The 21,373-nt window shown below is 42.0% G+C and overlaps 1 protein-coding gene and 1 long non-coding RNA gene across 9 annotated transcripts in view; one reads left to right on the top strand and one right to left on the bottom strand.

The window, feature by feature from the left end:
* Window positions 1-21,373, top strand: part of Mphosph9 (M-phase phosphoprotein 9) — a 47,639-nt gene that overhangs the window by 10,521 nt on the left and 15,745 nt on the right. For 6 of the 7 annotated variants that reach the window (XR_011372339.1, XM_070024828.1, XM_070024829.1 and 3 more), the window contains exons 3-15: window positions 953-1,042; window positions 1,475-1,998; window positions 3,490-3,613; window positions 5,885-5,975; window positions 7,602-7,708; window positions 12,274-12,399; window positions 12,532-12,971; window positions 13,491-13,646; window positions 15,955-16,042; window positions 18,192-18,407; window positions 19,533-19,580; window positions 19,710-19,774; window positions 20,335-20,436. Coding sequence is in view for 6 of the 7 variants with exons in the window: in XM_070024828.1 (XP_069880929.1) it covers window positions 953-1,042; window positions 1,475-1,998; window positions 3,490-3,613; window positions 5,885-5,975; window positions 7,602-7,708; window positions 12,274-12,399; window positions 12,532-12,971; window positions 13,491-13,646; window positions 15,955-16,042; window positions 18,192-18,407; window positions 19,533-19,580; window positions 19,710-19,774; window positions 20,335-20,436 (2,177 nt within the window). In the remaining variant the exon portion in view is untranslated. The remainder of the gene's footprint in view (window positions 1-952; window positions 1,043-1,474; window positions 1,999-3,489; window positions 3,614-5,884; window positions 5,976-7,601; window positions 7,709-12,273; window positions 12,400-12,531; window positions 12,972-13,490; window positions 13,647-15,954; window positions 16,043-18,191; window positions 18,408-19,532; window positions 19,581-19,709; window positions 19,775-20,334; window positions 20,437-21,373) is intronic. The other variant, XM_070024827.1, reaches the window with a different exon arrangement.
* LOC138828737 (uncharacterized) overlaps window positions 5,424-21,373 on the bottom strand; it is a 36,204-nt gene continuing 20,254 nt past the window's right edge. Inside the window, exons 3-5 of one of the 2 annotated variants that reach the window (XR_011372341.1) lie at window positions 8,048-8,145; window positions 7,613-7,716; window positions 5,424-6,402 (exon numbers count right to left, since the gene is read on the bottom strand). This is a non-coding gene — a long non-coding RNA (uncharacterized lncRNA). The remainder of the gene's footprint in view (window positions 6,403-7,612; window positions 7,717-8,047; window positions 8,146-21,373) is intronic. The other variant, XR_011372342.1, reaches the window with a different exon arrangement.

Raw genomic sequence — 21,373 nt, 5'->3', positions numbered from 1 at the left:
GTTATCTCTAATTAACCACCAGAAAACCAGAAGTGGAGCTATGGTTCAAATTGATACAGCACTAACCTTAAAAGCATAAAAGCTCAGGGACAGTACCCAGGCAACCCCTTTGACTGACAAGAAGAAAAAGAAAGAAAAGAAAAAGAAAAAGAGTGGGCATACAAAGTAAAGATGCTATTTGAAAAATAAGATTTACTGGGACCTTTAGCTTCACCCAGACTAGACTATAGGTTACATAAGAAGGTTAAGCTTATATTCTTGCATTTTCACATTAATTATGTATTTTATTATTTTTGGTATTACTAAGGTTTGAATCAGGGTCTTGAGCTTGCTAGGCAAATACTTTATTACTTGAGCCAAACCTGCAACTAAATTATATGTAACTTTAATTTGGTTTATACTATTCTTTTTTAGAAGTGCTAGGGTTTGAGCTGACTTACTTTACAAGTGCTCTAGTACTTTATCTTTTTTTTTGGGGGGGGGGTCTGGTCGTGGGGCCTGAACTCTGGGCCTGGGCACTGTCCCTCAGCTCTTCAGCTCAAGGCTAGTGCTCTACCACTTGAGCCACAGTGCCACTTCCGTTTTTTTTTTTTTCCTGCTTATGTGGTGCTGAGGAATTGAACCCAGGGTCTCATGCATACAAGGCAAGCGCTCTACCACTGAGCCACCTTCCCAGCCCTACTACTTTATCTTTTCAGACAACCCTTGAAAGTTTTTTCCTTAAAGGCTATTTCTCTAGGGGTGGAAGTGTGGCTCATCTGGTAGATAGCACTTTCTTTAAAGAAAACTACCCCTTCAAAAAAATTCCAAAAGATATTCCTTAATGATCAGTGGATCAGAGAAAGTTGAGAATACAGGAGAAATTAGGGAAAAAGTCTGTTTCTCACTGGTGGATTTTTCTATGAACTACTGGGTTACTCACTTTTAACTAAGATATTTTACAATTTCATAGACTAGGTGGTTACAGTTGTTCCGTTTGGTGGAAAAGCAATGCCAGGAACAGATAGTTGCTCAGCAGGAACAATTCCACAACCAAATTCAAGTAAGTTGTCATTTATATTGATTTATTTGTAAGATTTTCAGAAAACCAATTCATTATTTTATTTATAAACTAAAAGATGAAGTGTCATATTTAGAGGCACATCATATCTTAAAAATGCTAATTTCCGGGGCTGGGAAGTTGGCTCAGTGGTAGAGCGCTTGCCTTGCAATGCCTGAGGCCCTGGGTTCGATTCCCAGCACCACATAAGCAAAAAGAAAAAAGCCGGAAGTGGCGCTGTGGCTCAAGTGGTAGAGCACTAGCCTTGAGCTGAAGAGCTGAGGGACAGTGCCCAGGCCCAGAGTTCAGGCCCCACGACCGGACCCAAAAAAAAAAAAAAAGAAATGTACAAAAAAAAATGCTAATTTTCTAGTATTTATAAACATGTGCTGCTTAATATACTCTCTTACCCAAATTTATACATTTTGTTCCCAGAGAATACAGGAGGAAATAAGAAATTTAGTCAAGTTACAGACCAGTAATGTTTCCTGGGCTTCCTGCAAGAGAAATTCTTCTAGCAAACAAGTATCCTCGGAAGGTCAGATGGGTTTTGTCTCTGAAAACAGTGAGAGAGATGAGTCTGTTATTAGTTACCCTGAGCCCAAGGAACCTGAGCTGCAGCAGGAAGCTTGCATGGCGCAACCAGACTCCAGTGCGGACAGTAGCTCTGTGAGCAGCGGGTATGGCACCTTTTGTGTCTCAGAATTGAATACCTACAAATCTAAAGGCCCCACGGAACTCATGGAGCACAGGAGTGCTTCTCAGGGCCAATATGGAACACCTGTTGTACAAACAGAGTCACCTGGAGGTGGTGCAGGAAACAGGACTTTTTACACTCAGACCCCTGAAGAGTTTAGTGCATCTTTAAAGAAAGATGATTCTACATTTCTTGGTGAATTTGAACATAATTTTCTTGGTGAAAATAAGATTTCTGAAGTATACAGTGGAAAAACAAACAAGTAAGTAGAATTGCACTGATCATTTGAAGGGAGTTGACTTGTTACATTTAGAATCTAGTAAACAAAGTTCTTTTTCATTGGGCTTCATTAGAATGAGATGTATTTGAACATGTATCAGTTTTGCCACTTAAATCACTCAGTTTTTTTTCATTACAATCAGTTTTGCTATTAAACAGAGCTCAAAGTCAGTGCCTAGGCCCTGAGTTCAAGACCCACAACTGACAAAAAAAAAAAAAAAAAAATCACTCAGAAATCACTCTGGCTGGGAAGGTGGCTCAGTGGTAGAGTGCTTGCCTTGCATGCATGAGGCCCTAGGTTCGATTCCTCAGTACCATATAAGCAGAAAAAGCCAAAAGTGCTACTGTGGCTCAAGCGCTAGACTGCCTTGAGCTGAAGAGCTGAGGGGCAGTGCCTAGACCCAGAGTTCAGGCTCCTCGACCGACAAAAAAAAAAAGTATAGGATTGTAATGTTCATGTGATTTGAAACAAAAATAGACATTGCCCTGTGTTGTGCCTCTCAAGCTCCAGGTATTGAAAACCCTTGGCTTTTTTTTTTTTTTGCTAGTCTTAGGGCTTGATCTCAGAGCCTGGGCACTGACCTCACTGAGCTTCTTTTTTTTGTTCAAGACTAGTGCTCTACCCCTTGAGCCATCCACCACTTCTGGCTTTTTCTGTGTATGTGGTACTGAGGAATTGAACCCATGGCTTCATGCATGCTAGGCAAGCACTCTGCCACTAAGCCATATTCCCAGTCCACTTCTAGTTTTCTGAGTGATTTACTGGAGATAAGAGTCTTAGGGACTTTCCTGCCCAGGCTGGCTTTGAACCTCAATCCTCAGATGTCAGCCTTCTCAATAGCTAGGATTATAGGAGTGAGCCACTGGCACTCAGCTCTAAATATTATTATTATAACTATTATTATTATTACTTTATTTTTTGCCGGTCGTAGGGCCTGAACTCTGGGCCTGGGCACTATCCCTCAGCTCTTCAGCTCAAAGCTAGCTCTCTACAACCACAGAGCCACTTCTGACTTTTTCTGCTTATGTGGTGCTGAAGAATTGAACCCAGGGCCCCATGCATGCAAGGCAAGCACTCTACCACTGAGCCACCTTCCCAGCCCCTAAAAATTATTTTTATGTCTCTGAAATATATCATCAAAAATAACATACTTAGCTATCTAGTAAAACTAGTATCATTACTAGTCCATGCCAACAAATGTTCTCTCACTGTGGAGATTAATACTTGAGGGGACCAGAGTGGTGGCTTTTGCTATATTCTGTGGCTACTATGTATTAATTACTGTTAGTCATTTTGTTTACTTAGCCTTTAGTAATAAAAAGCTTTTAAAAATTTAGGTAAATCAACTAGAAAGCTATCAGGGTTCTATGGAGAAAAACAAAGCATTTCTGCATGAAAGCAGCGTTTGTTGTGTTTGCCCTCAGAAGTGAAGAACAGCATTGAAAGAAAGTGTGATTTTCTTTTGTTGACTAGTAAATCAATAACCTCATGGGCACAAAAGCTGAAACAGAACCAGCCAAAGAGAACACAAGTAGAAGATGGAGGCTCAAGATCTAAGCAAGGGCCCGAGCAAAGCAGAAAATCTCCTGTTGAGAAAGTAGGTGATGCATCATTTTTTTCCCTGGTAACTGGCTACTGACAATCAGGTTTCCTATGTCTACATTGTCGTTGTTCATTTGTTTCCATGTCTCTAAGGCTTTTTGTTGTTGTTGTTCAGCCATTGGAGTTTAAACTCAGGACCTCACAGTTGCCTAGTTTGCTTGCTCTGCTGGTACTCTACCATTTTAGCCATACCTCTAACCCTAGCAAACATGAGGCCCTGAGTTCAAACCTCAGCATTGCCAAAAACGTTCAATGATGTCTTTGTTTAATATGATAATATGCAGACTGAGGTAAAAACTGCCTTTTATTGCAGTGGTTTTACATGGAGAATGTTCTTCTACATCGTAGTTTATTTCATTTTTATGACTGGAAGCTCCCTTCCCCTCTCCCCCCTTATACAGGATTTGTTTATAGACTTCAGGCTAGCCTTGTACTCCTTTTTTTTTTTTTTTTTTAATTTGTTGGCCAATCATGGGGCTTGAAGTCAGGGCCTATGTGCTGACCCTGGGACTTTTTTTACACCACAATGCCACTTCCATTTTTCTGGTGGTTCATTGGAGATAAGAGCCTCATGGACTTTCCTGCCATGGACTTTTCCTATCTGGACTGGCTTTGAACCATAATCCTCAGATCTTAGCCTCCTGAATAGCTAGGATTACAGGAGTGAGCTACCAATGCCTGGCTTAGCTTGGAACTCTTGATCCTTTGGCATCTGCTTTCCAAGTGCTAGGATTACACACGTGTGCCCCAATGCCCAGCTTGTACCTTTTTTTTTTTTGGTGCTGGGCATTGAACCCAGGGCCACAGGGCCTTGAACCCAGGGTTCACATTTTAAGCATGTGTTCTGCCATGAGCTACATCCACAACCCTAAGACATGTCTACATTGGGTTTGTGGTTGTGTTCTCACTAGATTTAGTAAATTCTTGTTATCTTCTGTGTTTATAACTGTATCTGAAGGGGTTCAGTGGTTTCCAAAATTGATTGCATTTTGGAGTCACTTGAGAAGATGTAATACCATACTTACTCTGCCTATCATCCCAGATGGGCTCATTGCTTCGGTGGAGGGCCTAATCTGTATGTGAGGGGTTTTAGAAACTCCCTGGGTGATTGTGATGGTTAATCCACCTGGGAACAGCTGTTCTGTCCCAGCTTTCTGCCTCTCATTGCAGTGGCAAATTTTGTCAGCTGCTGCCACCTAGTGGTCTGCTGAGAAATGCCTTCTGACAGCATGTTTCATCTGGAGGCCAGAAGGGCAGCCTGGAAACTTAGAGCAGGAGATGATTCCCTCTGAGTCTTTCCTCCCTTTAAATGTTCCTTTTTCTCTAGGGGAATGATTTTCCTGTTATTAAGTCATTTGGAGAAATCAAGTTGCTTTTCTATTTCTGAACTTGAAATGGTCTTGAGGTGGCACTTTTCCTACCTGCACAGTCTGGTTTCACAAAAGTAGGAACTTTTCCCTTTATTTGAGCATTTTTCTTTCCCATTGTTTTCAGTTTCATCCTTTTCAAATTTCTCTTTGGATTGAATTTTTTTTTTAGTACCCTGCTGTCTTATTTAAGTGCATCTTAATACCGCATTGTTTAGCATTAGAGTTTTCCAGAGCTCACATTGTTCTTTGTTTCCTTGGCCATTTGTCTTGGACTACTGAAACTTTCATTTAACAGGCTGAAGGATTTCATGGGTGTTTCTAGTACACAAGGCACTAGACAGTTCTGAAGATAATAGGCCCTCGTGCTAGGGTTAGGCTAGCTTCTTTGGCTCTAAGCTTTACATTTATTTGTGTATTTGATTAGCTTCTATTAGTTATGAAGGGGGAGATTTCATTATTCTATCACCATGCATGTTTACACAGTATTCTAGTCAGTCTCACTCCCTCCACATACTCTCCTGCTTTTATTTGTATTCTGCTTTCTCCCTTGCTTGTCCTTTGTTGTGCAGCCAGAAGCTGTGTGCAGGGAGCCCAGTGTGGATCCATCCAGGGTGCTGAACTTTGTTCTTAGAATTGTGGCAAGACTAAATATTTTACCTGCAAGTATTTGACTTCTACTACTCTAGTTAGTTTTCCGTGGTCTCTTAAGTGCTATAGAAATCCAGACAGGTAGTCCTCTGAGTTAATGTGATTTATTGAAGTTATAATGATAAAACTGAATTGGTAAGACTTTTTAGCTAGGGCAGCATATTAGTGGCAGAGCACTTTCCTAGGTCAGCAGGGTGAATCTCTTGGATTTTAGTTTGCTGACAATCATTTTCTTTCTTGAATTGCAGTCTGATTTTGCTGCTGCTCCACATCCTTGTTCTTTTTACCTCAGTAAGCCAGATGAAAGTCCAAATTCTTGGGTGTCTGATTCAGGAACAGGTATGAAACTTAAATTTTTAAAGATGTGTGTGTGGGGGGGGTACATATGTTTAGAAATTTTTCCTGTATTTTGTAACTACAGAATGAGAATATTATACAGTATACTGGTGTAGATCCTGTAAATAGACTGTGTGTGGTGTTCCTCTGGTAGCTATAATTTTCTTCTTTTTTTTTTTGGTCTGTCATGGAGCTTGAACTCTGGGCCTGGGTCCTGTCCTTCAGTTCTTCAGCTCAAGGCAAGTGCTCTACCACTTGAGCCACTGCACCACTTCCAGTTTTTCTGGTAGTTAATTAGAGATAAGAGTCTCATGGACTTTCCTGCCCAGGCTGGCTTTGAATGGTGATCCTTACATCTCAGCTTCCTGAGTAGCTAGGATTTCAGGTGTGAGTTGTAAGTTTCTTACTTCCTTAATTTGTGCCACAAGTTCTGTAGGACAGAAGGAAGAAGTATTAATATTTTTTTAATTTTTATTTTTTTGTTGCCCCTCCTTTGTTTCCCCTTCCCAACCCTTCCCATCTCCCCTCCCCCCCAGAAGTATTAATTTTGTACAAACATTTGCAAAAATCATCTCAGCCTTTTTCCATTGTTATAAATGAATTAGTAAGTTGAAACCCTTTGTAAGATATTCTTTGCTCTCCATAGAGAGCTATTCTAGTTTTTCTGGCTTTTTATACAGACTCCTCCTCCCCCATTCGCCCCTCCTTCGTCACTTCTCACATCCAGCTCATCAGTGTCAGTTAGCTTTGCATTATAGGAATTTCCAGAGTCTAACCTCTTTTCATCACCTTCAGGTAGCCCCTCGTGTGTCACCTGGTTGCTTTGTGACAACCTCCCTGCCACCACCGTGCTCCCTCTGGTCTGTTCTCAGCACAATAACCAGAGCCATGACAAAGGATAAATTATGGCATGTGACCCTCAGGCCCAAGTCCCCGTGGGCCGATCCTCATTACCTCTCTGTCCTCTCTTCCTCTCTGCTGCAGCAGAGAACATTTAAGCGGAGAGTACTTGGCAACTTGTTCACCCTCATGTGTTCTGCGTGGGTTACTTGTTCAGGTCTCAGTCCTGCCTCCCAGCCAGGCACACAATTAATAGATACTTGAATTATTGAACTCTTCACACTGATTCTATGTAAGTCTGTATTAGTGGTAAAGAAATTGTTTGTTTTAAAATGTATTTTAAGCTGACCTAATTCATTTGGCTTTTAATATTTCAGTTTTAGCTGGGTGTTGGTGGCTCCATGCCTGTAATCCTAGCTACTCAGGAGGCTGGGATCATGGTTCAAAGCCAGCCTGGGCAGGGAAGTCCATGAGACTCTTACCTCCACTAAACCAGCAGAAAACCCAAAATGACTCAAGTGGTAGAGCACTAGCCTTGAGCTAAGGAGCTGAGGGACAGCGCCCAGTCCCAGAGTTCAAGCCCCATGACCGACAAAAAAAAATCATTTTTAAGTATTTGCATTATTAAGTTGGGCTCCTTGCATGGTACAACATTCATGTCACTTCCCCTATAAAATTCAGCTTGCTACAACCAGCTAAGCCAGAACTAGTTCCTTCCTATTGGAAATAAGTTATTCTGAGGACGTTTTTGTTCTTTTCCCTTGTGTTCAACATGTTGGTGCCCATCAGGACTCACTTACTGGAAACTGGAAGAGAAGGACATGCATTGCTCTTTGCCTGAAGCTTTGCAGAAGGCATTTTCATGTTCCTCCTCTGCAGAGAGCTCTCCGGGCCAGGTAAATCACTGTGAAAGTATGTTATCTTGTGCATATTTTGTGTTTTACAATTGTAGTTAAATATGCTAGCATACAATGTGTTTTGTAACTTCTGGTACTCTAGAAAAAGCATGAACTTGGGGCTGGGAAGGTGGCTCAGTGGTAGAGTGCTTGACTAGCATGCATGAGGCCCTGGGTTCCATTCCTCAGTACCACATAAGCAGAAAAAGCCAGAAGTGGCACTGTGGCCAAGTGGTAGAGCATTAGCCTTGAGCTGAGGGACAGCACCCAGGCCTAGAGTTCAGGCCCCACAATCAAAAAAAGGAAACAAAAAAAACATGAGCTTAAAGTTATACTCACCTCCTTTGAAATGTGGTCTCTAGCTGCATGCCAGTGGCTTATATAACTGTACTCATAGCAACTCCAAAGGCTGAGATCTGAGGACAGTGGTTCAGAGCCTGGCAAACAAATCCTCAGTTAATCAGCAAAAAGCTGAAAATGGAGTCATGGCTCAAGTGATAGAGTAAGGGAAAAAGCTGAGAGTGAGAGGCTCAAGTGGTAGAGTCGGGAAAAGCTAAGGGAGTTCAAGCCCTAATCTCTCTCTCTCTCTCTCTCTCTCTCTCTCTCTCTCTCCTCTCTCTCCTCTCTCTCTCTCTCTCTCTCTCTCTCTCTCTCTCTCTCTCTCTCTCTCTCACACACACACACACACACACACACACACACACACACACAGAGAGGGAGAGAGAGAGAGAGAGAGAGAGAGAGAGAGAGAGAGAGAGAGAGAAAAACCTGTCATTTTTCCCTTATGTGATCTTAGAAGAATTATGTGATCTTAGTATAATTAAAGCTGGGCAGTGGTGGCCTGTAATTATAGCTACTGTGCAAGCTGAGATCTGAGGATCGTAGTTCAAAGCTAGCCCAGGCAAAAAAGGCCATGAGATTCTTATCTTCAATTAGTTATCAAAAAGCCAGAAGTGGAACTATGGCTTAAGTGGTAAGCTAGCCTTGAGTAAAAAAGCTAAGGGACAATGCCTACGCCCTGAGTACAAGCCCTAGGACCTGTGCAGCAATAATAATAATAATAATAATAATAATAATAATAATAATAATATATAAATATTTGGTTCAAAGCAAAGAAATAAAACTTCGTTATTTGAGCCGGGCACTGGTGGCTCACGCCTGTAATCCTAGCTACTCAGGAGGCTGAGATCTGAGGATCGTGGTTTAAAGCCAGCCCTGGCAGCCTTGGCAGGAGAGACCGTGAGACTCCTATCTCCAATAAACCACCAGAAAACCGGAAGTGGCGCTGTAGCTCAAGTGGTAGAGTGCTCGCCTTGAGCTGAAGAGCTGAGGGAAGCGCCCAGGCCCAGAGTTCAAGCCCCACGACCGACAAAACAAAACAAAACAAAAAAACAAAAAAACAAAAAAAAAAACTTCCTTATTGGGCTGGGAAGGTGGCTCAGTGGTAGAGAGCTTGCCTTGCAAGCATGAGGCCCTGGGTTCAATTCCTCAGCACCACATAAGCAGAAAAAGCCGGAAATGGCGCTGTGGCTCAAGTGGTAGAGCGCTAGTCTTGAGCTGAAGAGCTAAGGGATAGTGCCAAGGCCCAGAGTTCAGGCCCCAGGACTGGCAAAAAAAAAAAAAGAAAAAAAAAAGAAAAAAAAAAACTTCCTTATTTGTACATCGATATACATTTCCTATTTGTGTATTTTGATCAGATAATGAGTAGATTTGGGAAAAAAAGAGAAGATATAAAATGCGTGACATGTGAACAGATGGGACTGTGGGACAACAGTTACTAGTAAACATCAGAGTCCCACAAAGCAACAGAAACTAATACAAACCAAGGGAGAGGATGAACACAAGGAGAAAAGAGGGCTGGAGATATTTCCCAATGGGAGAGCAATTAATTGCCTACTATCTGTGAGGGTCCTCCCTCTGCCCAGGTTTCTTCCCCAGATCTGTATAGACAGACAGACAGATAGCTAGATAGCTAGATAGCTAGATAGATGCATGCATAGATGCATATGTGTACACAAGAGATAATGATTTTAAGGGTGATGGAATTGTGAAAGAGATGGACTCTTCATAGATTTTGTAGTTACATGTCTTACTTCATTACTGGGTCTTGAATATTAATAAATACTATTAATTGAATCTAAGATACCAGTAATTATTAATTTATTTTGCAGGTCCTGGGACTTGAACTTGGGGGCTGGGTGCCATCCCTGAGTTTCTTTGTGCTCAAGGCTAGCCCTCCACTGCTTGAGCTACAATACCACCTCTGGCTTTTTCTGAGTAGTTTATTGGAGATAAGAGTCTTAGGGACTTTCCTGCCACTTTCAGCTTTTTCTGCTTATGTGGTACTGAGGAATCGAACCCAGGGCCTCACGCATGCAAGGCAAGCACTTTACCACTGAGCCACCTTCCTAGCCCAAATACCATTACTTTTAAGACAACCTACTTCATATTCTTCTAAAAATTTATGAATTAAACCATTGTGGTACTTTCTTTTCACATAGAATTTATATTTTGTTTGTTTGTTTGTTTGTTTGTTTGTTTATTTATTTATTTATTTATTTATTTATTTATTTATTTATTTATTTATTTATTTATTGTCATGGGGCTTGAACTCTGGGCCTGAACGCTGTCCCTCAGCTCTTCAGCTCAAGGTGAGATCTCTTACCACTGGAGCCACGGCACCACTTGCAGTTTTCTGAGTGGCTTATTGAAGATAACAGTCTCATGGTCTTTCCTGCCCGGCCTTGGTTTGGCTTTAAACCGTGATCCTCAGATCTCAGCCTCCTGAGTAGCTAGGATTACATGCCTGAGCTACTGGCACCCGGATATATTTTATTCTTGTGGAGATTTTAGACTTAAATGACGATTATTATGTGACTTTTACATATTAAAAATAAAAAGCAGGGGCTGGGAAGATGGCTCAGTGGTAGAGTGCTTGCCTTGCATGCATGAGGTCCTGGGTTCAATTCCTCAGCACCACATACCCAGAAAAAGCCCGAAGTCCTACTGTGCCTCAAGTGGTAGAGCACTAGCCTTGAGCTGAAGAGCTGAGGGACAGCGCTCAGGCCCAGAGTGCATGCCCCACAACTGGCAATAAATAAATAAATAAGCATAAGCAAGCTGGGCACTGGTCGTTCACATCTGTAATCAATAGCTACTCAGGAAGCTAAGGTCTGAGGATTTCGGTTTGACGCCAGCCTGGGAAGGAGAATTTGTGAGAATCTTATCTCCAACTAGCCATCAGAAAACTGGAAATGGAGCTATGGCTCAAGTAATAGAGTGAGGGTCTTGAGTGAAAGAGCTCAAGGACTGCACCCAGGCCCTGAATTCAAGCCCCATGACTGACCAAAAAAAAAAAAACAAAAAAAGCAAAATAAAATTGCTAAAATGTCACCTACAGAAACTTACACTTCTCTTTTAATAAAGTTTTACCTTGTGTCTTCTTCCAAGGTATCAAGAGCATTGGTGATTTAACATTTATATTTTCTGGTGGTGCTGGGATTTGAACCTGCCCTTTTTCTTGCTATAGGCAAGTATGCTACTGCTAAGTTATACCTTCAGCCCTTGTTTGCACTGACTATTTTGAGATAGGTTTTGCTTTTGGCATAGTTCATGCTTAGATTACAGTCCACTTTTTAAAATTTTATTCTGCAGTAGCTGAGATGGAAAGCATGTGCTGTCTTGTCCAGCTTTTTCTAGTGAGATAGTCTTGTAAACTTCATTCCTCAGGCTGTCTTCCAACAATGATCCTTTTATTCTCAGCCTCCTAAATCGCTAGGGTTATAGGGGTTAGCCATCATGCTTGGCTTCAGGATTTCTTTCTTTCTTTCTTTCTTTCTTTCTCTCTTTCTCTCTTTCTCTCTCTCCCTTCCTTCCTTCCTTCCTTCCTTTCTTTCGTTTTTAAAAAATATTTATTATTATTATTATTATTATTATTATCTTTAAGTAGTTGTATGAAGAAGTTCCCATTCTTTGCCAGTTTTGGGGCTTGAACTTAGGGCCTGGGCACTGTCCCTGAGCTGCTTTTGCTCAAGGCTAGCACTCTACCACTTGAGCCACAGCGCCACTTCCAGCTTTTTCTGTTTATATGGTACTGAGGAATCAAACCCAGGGCTTCATGCATGCTAGATAAGCACTCTACCACTAAGCCAATTCCCAGTCCCAGGATTTCTTTAACAAGGTGTGAAAAGCCTTGGTGCTCAGTTTTTATGTTGAAGCTGGGTACTAGTGGCTCATGACTATAATCCTAGCTACTGGGAAGGCTAAGATCTAATGATTGAGGTTTGAAGCTAGCTTGGGAGTATAAATCTAGGAGACTTTTTTTTTTTTTTTTTTGGCAAATCCTGGGGCCTGAACTCAGGGCCTGGGTGTCTCTCAGCTCCTTTTGCTCAAGGCTAGTATTCTACCACTTGAGTCACATTTCTAACTCCAGAAGTTGTATTATTAATCTGACAGTCTAGCTTTTCAGTTTATTTAAGATCTTTAAAAAATTTTGTGGTGATATTGAATCAGCTAGTTTATCATAGATAACAACATTTAAATGATTTTGTTTCATATCTTTTAAGTCTAAAAGTAGTAATGAGATGAAGCTACCATCATTGAAGGATATTTATCATAAAAAACAAAGGGAAAACAATCAGTTACCTGAGAGGAATCTCACTTCTGCTTCCAACCCAAATCATCCACCTGAGGTAACGTCATCATTCTGCTAGTGGAAGTGCAAGATGCTCATGACTTTGACTTTCTCATAGCTCTGTTTCCCCTGGAGATCTAAAGCCTAAGTACTGAGGGTAAAAGTTTACAGGGGTCTGTCTTATTTCTAGGTCCTGACTTTGGACCCAACATTACACAGGAAGCCAGATCAGCAGCTTTCTGGGACTCAGCCACCTGGCTTCTTGAATGCTTGTGGGGACAGAATATCCTTTTCACCAGACTCAGTTCTGCAACCAAGTATGTCTGGTCACTCTGACATCGACTCATTTTCACAAGCAAGTAATGATACTTCTCAGTTATTGGGATTCCCAAAATATCCTTCAAGTACGAAAGCATCACCAGTGGACTCTTGGAAAAATAACGTGTTCCAGAGTGAAAGTAGAGCCAGTTCCACATTTCCTTCTCTATATACTGTCACTAGTAATGATATCTCAGTCAACACTGTAGATGAAGAAAACACTGTCGGTCAGTCCCAGCTTCCAAGTACAGCCAACAGTGTCCCAGAATGCATTTCCTTGACATCTATGGAAGATCCTGTGGTGCTGTCTACGTATGTATTTCAGTGAATAGCTTGCAATGTTCCTAGCTCTTTCTGTGGTATTTGATTGAATAATGAAAATGATTTTTTTTATTAGCCTCAAAGTTATATAACAAGCTAGGCACCGATGGCTTAGGCTGGTAATCCTAGCTACTCAGGAGGCTACTCAGGATTGTGGAGAAGTGACACTGTGATTCAGAGTGGTAGAGCACTAAACCTGGAAGGAAGAACCTCATGGACAGTGCCCAGGCCCTCAGTTTCAGCCCCACGACCAATGCCTCCCCCCAAAAAAATTATCATTTTTTTTAGGTTTTAGACAAGGTATATGAAAGTACCAGTAAGTATAGCTAATTAGGGCACTTGTATGTATAGAAGATGGTATGCACGGGGCCTCCGTTATCTTTTCTGTGGGTGTACAGAGAAAGAAGGCTGTACTTTAGCCAGTGGGAATGACTGTACTGTTGTTTTCTCTTAAGGATGGAGGGGAGGATGTGCTGGCCTAGTAATTGTATGTTTTACTCTTACCAACAGGATCAGGCAGAACCTAAAGGAAAAGCATGCTCGACACATAGCTGATCTTCGAGCTTATTATGAATCAGAAATAAATAGTTTGAAACAGAAGTTAGAGGCAAAAGAACTTTCTACAATTGAAGAGTGGAAGAAGACCAATCAAATTCTTACAGACAGGTAAAACTTTACCATGAAGTTACTGAATGCATTTCTTCCACATAAGTATAATATGTGGTAATAAAATGCTTTGAAAATGTATTTGCATTTGAAATTTTAGCAGAGAGACATATTTGCTTAAGTAATTTTTTTTCCCTTGATGCTTTAACTCAGGGCCTGGGCACTGTCCCTGAGCTTTATTTTGCTCAAGGCTAGCGCTCTTACCACTTGAGCCACAGCTCTACTTCTGGCTTTTTGGGGTAATTGGTGATAAGAGTCTCACAGACTCAGGCTGACTTCGAACTATGATACTCAGATCTTAGCTTCTTTTGTTGTTGTTGGTTGTGGGGCCTGAACTCTGGGCCTGAGCTCTGTCTTTCAGCTCTTCAGCTCAAGGCTAGTGCTCTACCACTTGAGCGACAGCACCTCTTCTGGCTTTTTCTGCTTAGGAGATGCTGAGGAATCGAACCCAAGGCCTCATGCATGCAAAGCAAGCGCTCTACCACTGAGCCACCTTTCCATCCCCAGATCTTAGCTCCTTGAGTAGCTTAGGATTACAGGCATGAGCCTGTAACCCCCCCCCCACCCCCCCCCCACCCCCCCCCCCCCCCGCCAAGTAATTTTATTGGTGGCATTGGAGTTTTGAAGTTGGGGCTTCATACTTTTTTTTTTTTGTCAGTCATGGGGCTTGAACTCTGGGCTTGGGCGCTGTCCCTCAGCTCTTCAGCTCAAGGCGAGTGCTCTACCACTTGAGCTACAGCGCCACTTCCGGTTTTCTGGTGGTTTATTGGAGATAGGAGTCTCACAGTCTCTCTTGCCCCGGCTGGCTTTGAACCGCGATCCTCAGATCTCAGCCTCCTGAGTAGCTAGGATTACAGGCGTGAGCCACCAGCGCCCGGCGTGGGGCTTCATACTTATAAGCATTCTACCACTTGATTCAAACCCATAGCTCTAAGTAATGTATGTGTGTGTGTATATTGTATATGTATATGTATTAGTTATCTATTGAAGGACACTTGAGTTGCTTCCTCCTGTTGCGTGTTGTGAATACACTGCTATGAACATGAAGGTAGAAAGAACTTTTCATGATGCCTCTTCCCTTCTTCTCTCCTCTCCCACTCCCCTCTTCCTTTTTCTTTCTCCTTCCTTCCTTTTCTAAACCTTTCAGAATCTCAAAATCAGTCTCTCTCTCTCTCTCTCTTTTTTTTTTTTTTGGGTCCGGTCGTGGGGCCTGAACTCTGGGCCTGGGTGCTGTCCCTCAGCTCTTCAGCTCAAGGCTGTTGCTCTACCACTTGAGCCACAGCGCCACTTCCGGCTTTTTTCTTTTTGCTTATGTGGTGCTGAGGAATAGAACCCAGGGTCTCATGCATGCAAGGCAAGCGCTCTACCACTGAGCCACCTGCCCAGCCCCTCTTTCTTTCTCTCTCTCTCTCTCTCTCTCTCTCTCTCTCTCTTCTTTTCTCAGCTTTCTCTCTCTCCTCTCTCTTGTCTGTCTGTATTGAACCCAGGGTCTCACACATGCTAAACATGAAGTAGTGCATATTTTATAAATACTTATTTTTTAAATACATATCTACTTTTTGCAGTACTAGGGTTTGAACCTGGCCTCATGCGTGCTAGGTAGGCACTCTACCATTTCAGCCAGTCTTCCAGTCCCCTACTTATTTATTTATTATTTTAATTTTTTTGTCGGTTGTGGGGCTTGCACTCTGGGCCTGGACACTGTCCCTCAGCTCTTGAGCTCAAGGCTAGCGCTCTACCACTTGAACCACAGCACCACTTCTGGCTTTTTCTGCTTATGTATTACTGAGGAATGGAACCCAGGGCCTCATGCATGCGAAGCAAGCATTCTAGCACTGAGCCAGTTTCCTAGCTCCCTACTTAATATTTTTAAGAAGCTTTTCATATTAATAGTTTAGCCTGATCTCTTTTCCAGATATGAAAGTATCATCATATTTTGGGGAATTTATTTTACTGAAGTTGCATTCTTAGCGTTGGAGAATTTACTTTGTAATGCATAGTGGTGAATCGGTTTGGTTTACATAATACTTTTCGCTTTTTTTTTTTTTTTTTTTTTTGCCGGTCATGGGGCCTGAACTCTGGGCCTGGGCACTGTCCCTCAGCTCTTCAGCTCAAGGAGAGCACTCTACCACTGGAGTCACAGCGCCACTTCCGGCCTTTTCTGTTTATGTGGTGCTGAGGAATCGAACCCAGGGCCTCATGCTTGCAAGGCATGCACTTTACCACTGAGCCACCTTCCCAGCCCCTACATAATACTTTTAAAGGGAAATGATTACCTTCTAATTTAATCTGAACTTACGGTTTTTAGATGTGGCCAGTTAGATAGTGCTTTGAATGAAGCTACCAGTCGTGTGAGAACACTTGAAAATACGAATAACTTACTAGAAACAGAACTGGTAAGTATGTGGGTTTTTTGTTTTGTTTTGTTTTTGGTAATTGTTTTTGTGGTTTAATGTTAAAAAGCCTTGTGTTTGTGTGTGCGTGTGCGTGTGCCTGTGTCTGTGTCTGTGTCTGTGTTACTGGTCCTGGAGCTTGAACTTAGGGCCTGAACACTATGCCTGAGCTATTTTTGTCTCAAGGCTAATACTATCATTTGAGCCACAGCTCCACTTCAGCTTTGTTTGGAAGTTAATTGGGGATAAGAATCTTAAACTTTCCTGGACTGACTGGCTTTGAACTGCAATCTTCAGATCTCAGCTTCCTGGTAGCTAGGATTACAGGTGGGAGCCATCAGTGTTCCGCAACTACCAGCTTTATGGTAATTAGAGATAACATTTTTCCTGGACCTTTCTGCCCAGGCTGGCTTTGACCCATAATCCTCAGATCTCAGCCTCCTGAGTATCTAGTATTATAGGCATGAGCTATTAGTGCCTGGCTTACAATTCAGTATATTTTAATATGTATATATTTTGGTATATAGTGTATGTGGTGATGTAACTGTCACCATCATCGATTACAGAATATTTTCCTCAAAAAGGAGCTCCAAGATGGACACTTATGGCTCACTTCTGTTAATCCTAGCTATCAAGAGGCTGAGATCTGAAGATTGAGGTTTGCCAGTCTGGGCTGAAAAGTCCTTAAGACTCTTAGCCCCAATTACCCTGAAAAATGTTAGAAGTGAAGGTGTGGCTTAAATGGTGGAGCTCTAGACTTGAGTAAAAAAGCCAAGAGAGGGCATCGTCCCTGATTTTAAGTACTGGACACACACACACACACACACACACACACACACACACACACACACACACACACACACACACACACACACACACACACACACACACACACACACACACACACACACACACACACACACACACACACACACACACACACACACACACACACACACACACACACACACACACACACACACACACTCTCTCTCTCTCTCTCTCTCTCTCTCTCTCTCTCTCTCTCTCTCTCTGTCTCTCTCTCTGTCTGTCTCTCTGTCTGTCTCTCTCTCTGTCTGTCTCTCTCTCTCTGTCTGTCTCTCTCTCTCTGTCTCTCCCTCTACCTCTACCTTGCAGTAACTTTATGGAGATGATCCTTTTTTGGTTGGGCACTTGGTAGCTCACACCTGTAATCCTGGCTACTCAGGAGACAGATCTGAGGATTGTGGTTCAGAGTCAGCTTGGGCAGGGAGGTCCACAAAACTTATCTCTAACTACCAAAAAGTTGGTAGCTGCCTGGCATTAGTGGCTCCTGCCTATAATCCTAGTTACTCAGGAAGCTGAGATCTGAAGATTATGGTTCAAAGGCAGGTGGGGTAGAAAAATCCTTGAGACTCTTACCTCCAATAAATACAAAAAAAAAAGTTGGAAGCAGAGCTGTGGCTCAAGTGGTAGAGCACTAGCCTTAAGCAAATGAAGCTCAAAGACAGCACCCAGGCCCTGAGTTCAAGCCCTAGGACCAGCACCAAAATAAATAAATAAATAATATACAAAGTGATGCTTTCTGGACTCTCCATTCTACAATAAAACAAACATTAAATTTATAGCTATTTGTATGTATTTCTTTCTTTCTTTTTTGGGTCCGGTCGTGGGGCCTGAACTCTGGGCCTGGGTGCTGTCCCTCAGCTCTTCAGCTCAAGGCTAGCGCTCTACCACTTGAGCCACAGCGCCACTTCCGGCTTTTTTCTTTTTGCTTATGTGGTGCTGAGGAATCGAACCCAGGGCCTCTGGCATGCAAGGCATGCGCTCTACCACTGAGCCACCTTCCCAGCCCTGTATTTCTTTTATGAATATGTGTGTGTGTCAGTTATGGGGCTTGAACTCAGGGCTTGTGCGCTATCCCTGAGCTTCTCTGCTCGAGGCTAGTGCTCTACCACTGTGAACCACAGTACCACATCCGGATTTCTGGTTGCTGATTGGAGAGAAGAGTCTCTGGAGTTTCTTACCTGGGTAGGCTTTGAACTTCAGTCCTTAGATCTCAGCCTCCTGAGTAGCTGGGTATACATGTGTGAACCGCTAGTGCCTGGCTTATTTCCTAACTGTTGAGGCATCTTTTTTCATTTCAAATAATTTAGTTGTCCTTATTCCATAGAATGATTTGAGAGAACGCTTCAGTGCAGCCAGTAGTGCCTCCAAAATTTTGCAGGAGCGAATTGAAGAAATGAGAACCAGCAGTAAAGAAAAAGACAATACGATCTTTCGACTGAAATCTAGACTGCAGGATTTGGAAGCAGCATTTGAGAATGCTTACAAACTCTCAGATGATAAAGAAGCTAGACTGAAACAGGAAAATAAGATGTTTCAAGACGTGAGTGACAGCTGATGGGGACTTGATGGTGGGCTAGGTTGCTTTAACTACAGACTTGGTGTATGTGTTTGTGTGTATTCCAATACTGGGGCTGGTGCTCTACCACTTGTGCCACTGCTCCACTTCTGGCTTCTTGGTGGTTAATTGGAGATAAGATTCTCATGGGCTTTCCTGTCCAGGTTAGCTTTGAACCATGATCCTCAGATCTCAGCTAGGGATTGCAGGTATGAGCCACTGACTCTTAGCTGCCATTGTACTGAAATCCTTAAGAACAAACTTAGCAAAATATAATATATAACAATTTAGAAAAGAACAGTAGAGGACTGGGAATATGGCTTAGTGGTAGAGTGCTTGCCTAGCATGCCATGCATAAAGACATGGATTCGATTCCTCAGTACTAACTACATAATCAGAAAAAGCTGGAAATGAGGTTGTGGCTCCAGTGGTAGATTGCTGGCCTTGAGCAAAAGAAGCTGAGAAACAGTGCTGAGGCCTTGAGTTCAAACCCCAGGACAAAAAAAGAAAAAAGAAAAAAGAACAGTACAAAAAAATTATGAAAAAATAATTTTTTTGTGCTGATCTTGGGCCTTGAACTGAGGGAGTAGGTGCTGTTCCTGAGTTTCTTTCACTCCACGCTAGCTAGAGCTACCGCTCTCTTCTGGGTGGTGGTGGTGGTGGTAGTGGTGGTGTGTGTGATGTTTCTCTCTCTCTGTGTGTGTGTGTGTGTGTGTGTGTGTGTGTGTGTGTGTGTGTGTGTGTATGATGTTTCTGCACAGGCTGGCTTCAAACCCCGATTATCAGATTTTATAGGCTTCAAACCCTGATTATCAGATATTATAGCCTCCTGAGTAGCTAGGATTATAGGCTTTTGCTACTGGTGCTCAGCTTAAATTATGAAAGTTTTAAAGGTCATCAGTTGGTCTTATTTTGTTTTCCTTTTAAAATAACTTCAAACTTAAAACTTGCAAAAATAATGTCAGGAATTATATTCCCTTCACCTTCCTCCTTCGTGAAAGTAGCATTTTTTTGAAAGGGTCCTATGGTTTTTGGAGACCTCTTTCCTGCAGTTGATATTATATTATTTAATTTTGTGGTGTAATTGTAATTCTTTGTTTTTCTTTGCAGCTCCTGGAAGAGTATGAATCCCTTGGAAAAGAGCATGGTCAAGTAAAGGTAACAGGCTTTGTGTAATTTGCAGATAGCTGGTGTGTCTTAGGTTAGTTTTATATTACGCATTTTAACTTGAAAGAATATATCAGAATGCTTCTCTCAGTTGTGTGAATTTTTTCTTTACTTTTATAGGATACCTTAAATACAACTGAGAACAAATTGCTTGATGCATACACTCAGATTTCTGATTTGAAAAGGTAAGCTGTCTCATGAATAGTCCAGACCTCTGCTCATTCTTGTCTGTGTGTGAACTGAGAGTGATGAGGAGGAATCTGCCTTTCTGTTTATTTTTCCTAATTTTGTTTGACTTTCAAAAGTTATAATTGTATTTTTCTGTGAAAAAGGGTTTGTGGTCAGGGAACACTTTTGTCCCCCTTTTCTTTTTCTTTCTTTTTTTTTTTTTTTGCCAGTCCTGGGCCTCGAACTCAGGGCCTGGGCACTGTTCCTGAGCATCTTTTGCTGAAAGCTGGCACTCCCACTTGAGCCATAGCACCACTTCCGGCTTTTTCTGCTTATGTGATGCTGAGGAATTGAACCTAGGGCCTCATGCATGCAAGGCAAGCACTCTACCATTGAGCCATCTTTTCAGCCCCCTTTTTTCTTTTTCTACTGCTACTGATGGAACCCAGAGTCTTGTGAATTCCCAGCCCTTGTCACCCCTTTTCTGAGGAGAGGCTGTTAACAGAAGTAACTTGGAAGATCTGTGTTTTACATAGTGTTGACAGAGACTCAATTTATCTTATTCTTTTTGAATTAGAATGGTTTCAAAACTTGAAGCTCAAGTGAAGCAAGTAGAACATGAAAATATGTTAAATCTTCGTCATAGTTCTAAAACTGCCATGAGACCCTCACGTGCCAAGTAAGTTATTTCATTTAATCTCTATACTTCTCTAGAAGTAGGTAGGTATACATTCCATTAAAATGAGGAGCTCATCTGTTTAAATCATACTTAAGTCATGGTTAAATTTTCTTGCAGAAGTAAGATCTGTATTAAGAAATTATTTTTGGATCTGTTCAGTGTTGCTACCCAGAGCCACTTGGGTTGTGACAAAAGATATCAGGAAAGCATTGAGTTCTTAGCTGCTCAGTGGTGTGAGCTTAGGTACCTGGACATGTGCATGCTGAAACATCCTTCTACAGGACACCATACCATGTGGCACAGGCTATCGCATTCACAAGTTATCCCATTACTAAATCCAGCCTACACCAAGTCCATTCCTACACTCACTGTGTGTGTGAGGGAGCAATGATTTCTACATTGTTCAGTGTTTGGAGGATAAAAGAATAATGTTTCATGACATGTAAAAATTACATGAAAATCAGGGCTGGGAAGGTGGCTCAGTGGTAAGAGTGCTTGCCTTGCATGTCTGAGGCCCTGGTTCGCTTCCTCAGCACCACATAAACAAAACAAAAAAAAAAGCTGGAAGTGGCGCTGTGGTTCAAGTGGTAGAGCGCTCGCCTTGAGCTGAAGAGCTGAGGGACAGCGCCCAGACCCAAAGTACAGGCCCCACGACTGGCAAAAAAAAAAAAAAAAAAAATTACATGAAAATCAAATATCAGTGCCCATAAATAAAGTTTTATTGACATATAAGCAAGGCTATTCATTTACAGATTATCTGTGGCTATATTTGCATGACAACAGCAAAGTTGGAACAGATGTTTAGCCAGTAAAAATTAAATATTTACTATGTAGCTCATTAGAGAAGAAAAATGTTGACCTCTGAACTAGATTGTCAGCATGGTTTCATGGTTTCATTTTAAGTACAGGGTGGGAAACATCAAATCTAGTTGCAGAA

The sequence above is a fragment of the Dipodomys merriami genome, unplaced genomic scaffold (genome assembly GCF_024711535.1).
Source record: "Dipodomys merriami isolate MVZ:Mamm:240054 unplaced genomic scaffold, mDipMer1.0.p SCAF_163, whole genome shotgun sequence".
Lineage (NCBI taxonomy): Eukaryota > Metazoa > Chordata > Mammalia > Rodentia > Heteromyidae > Dipodomys > Dipodomys merriami.
Note: the sequence above shows the minus strand (reverse complement) of the source record. Positions and strands in the feature narration are given on the sequence as shown.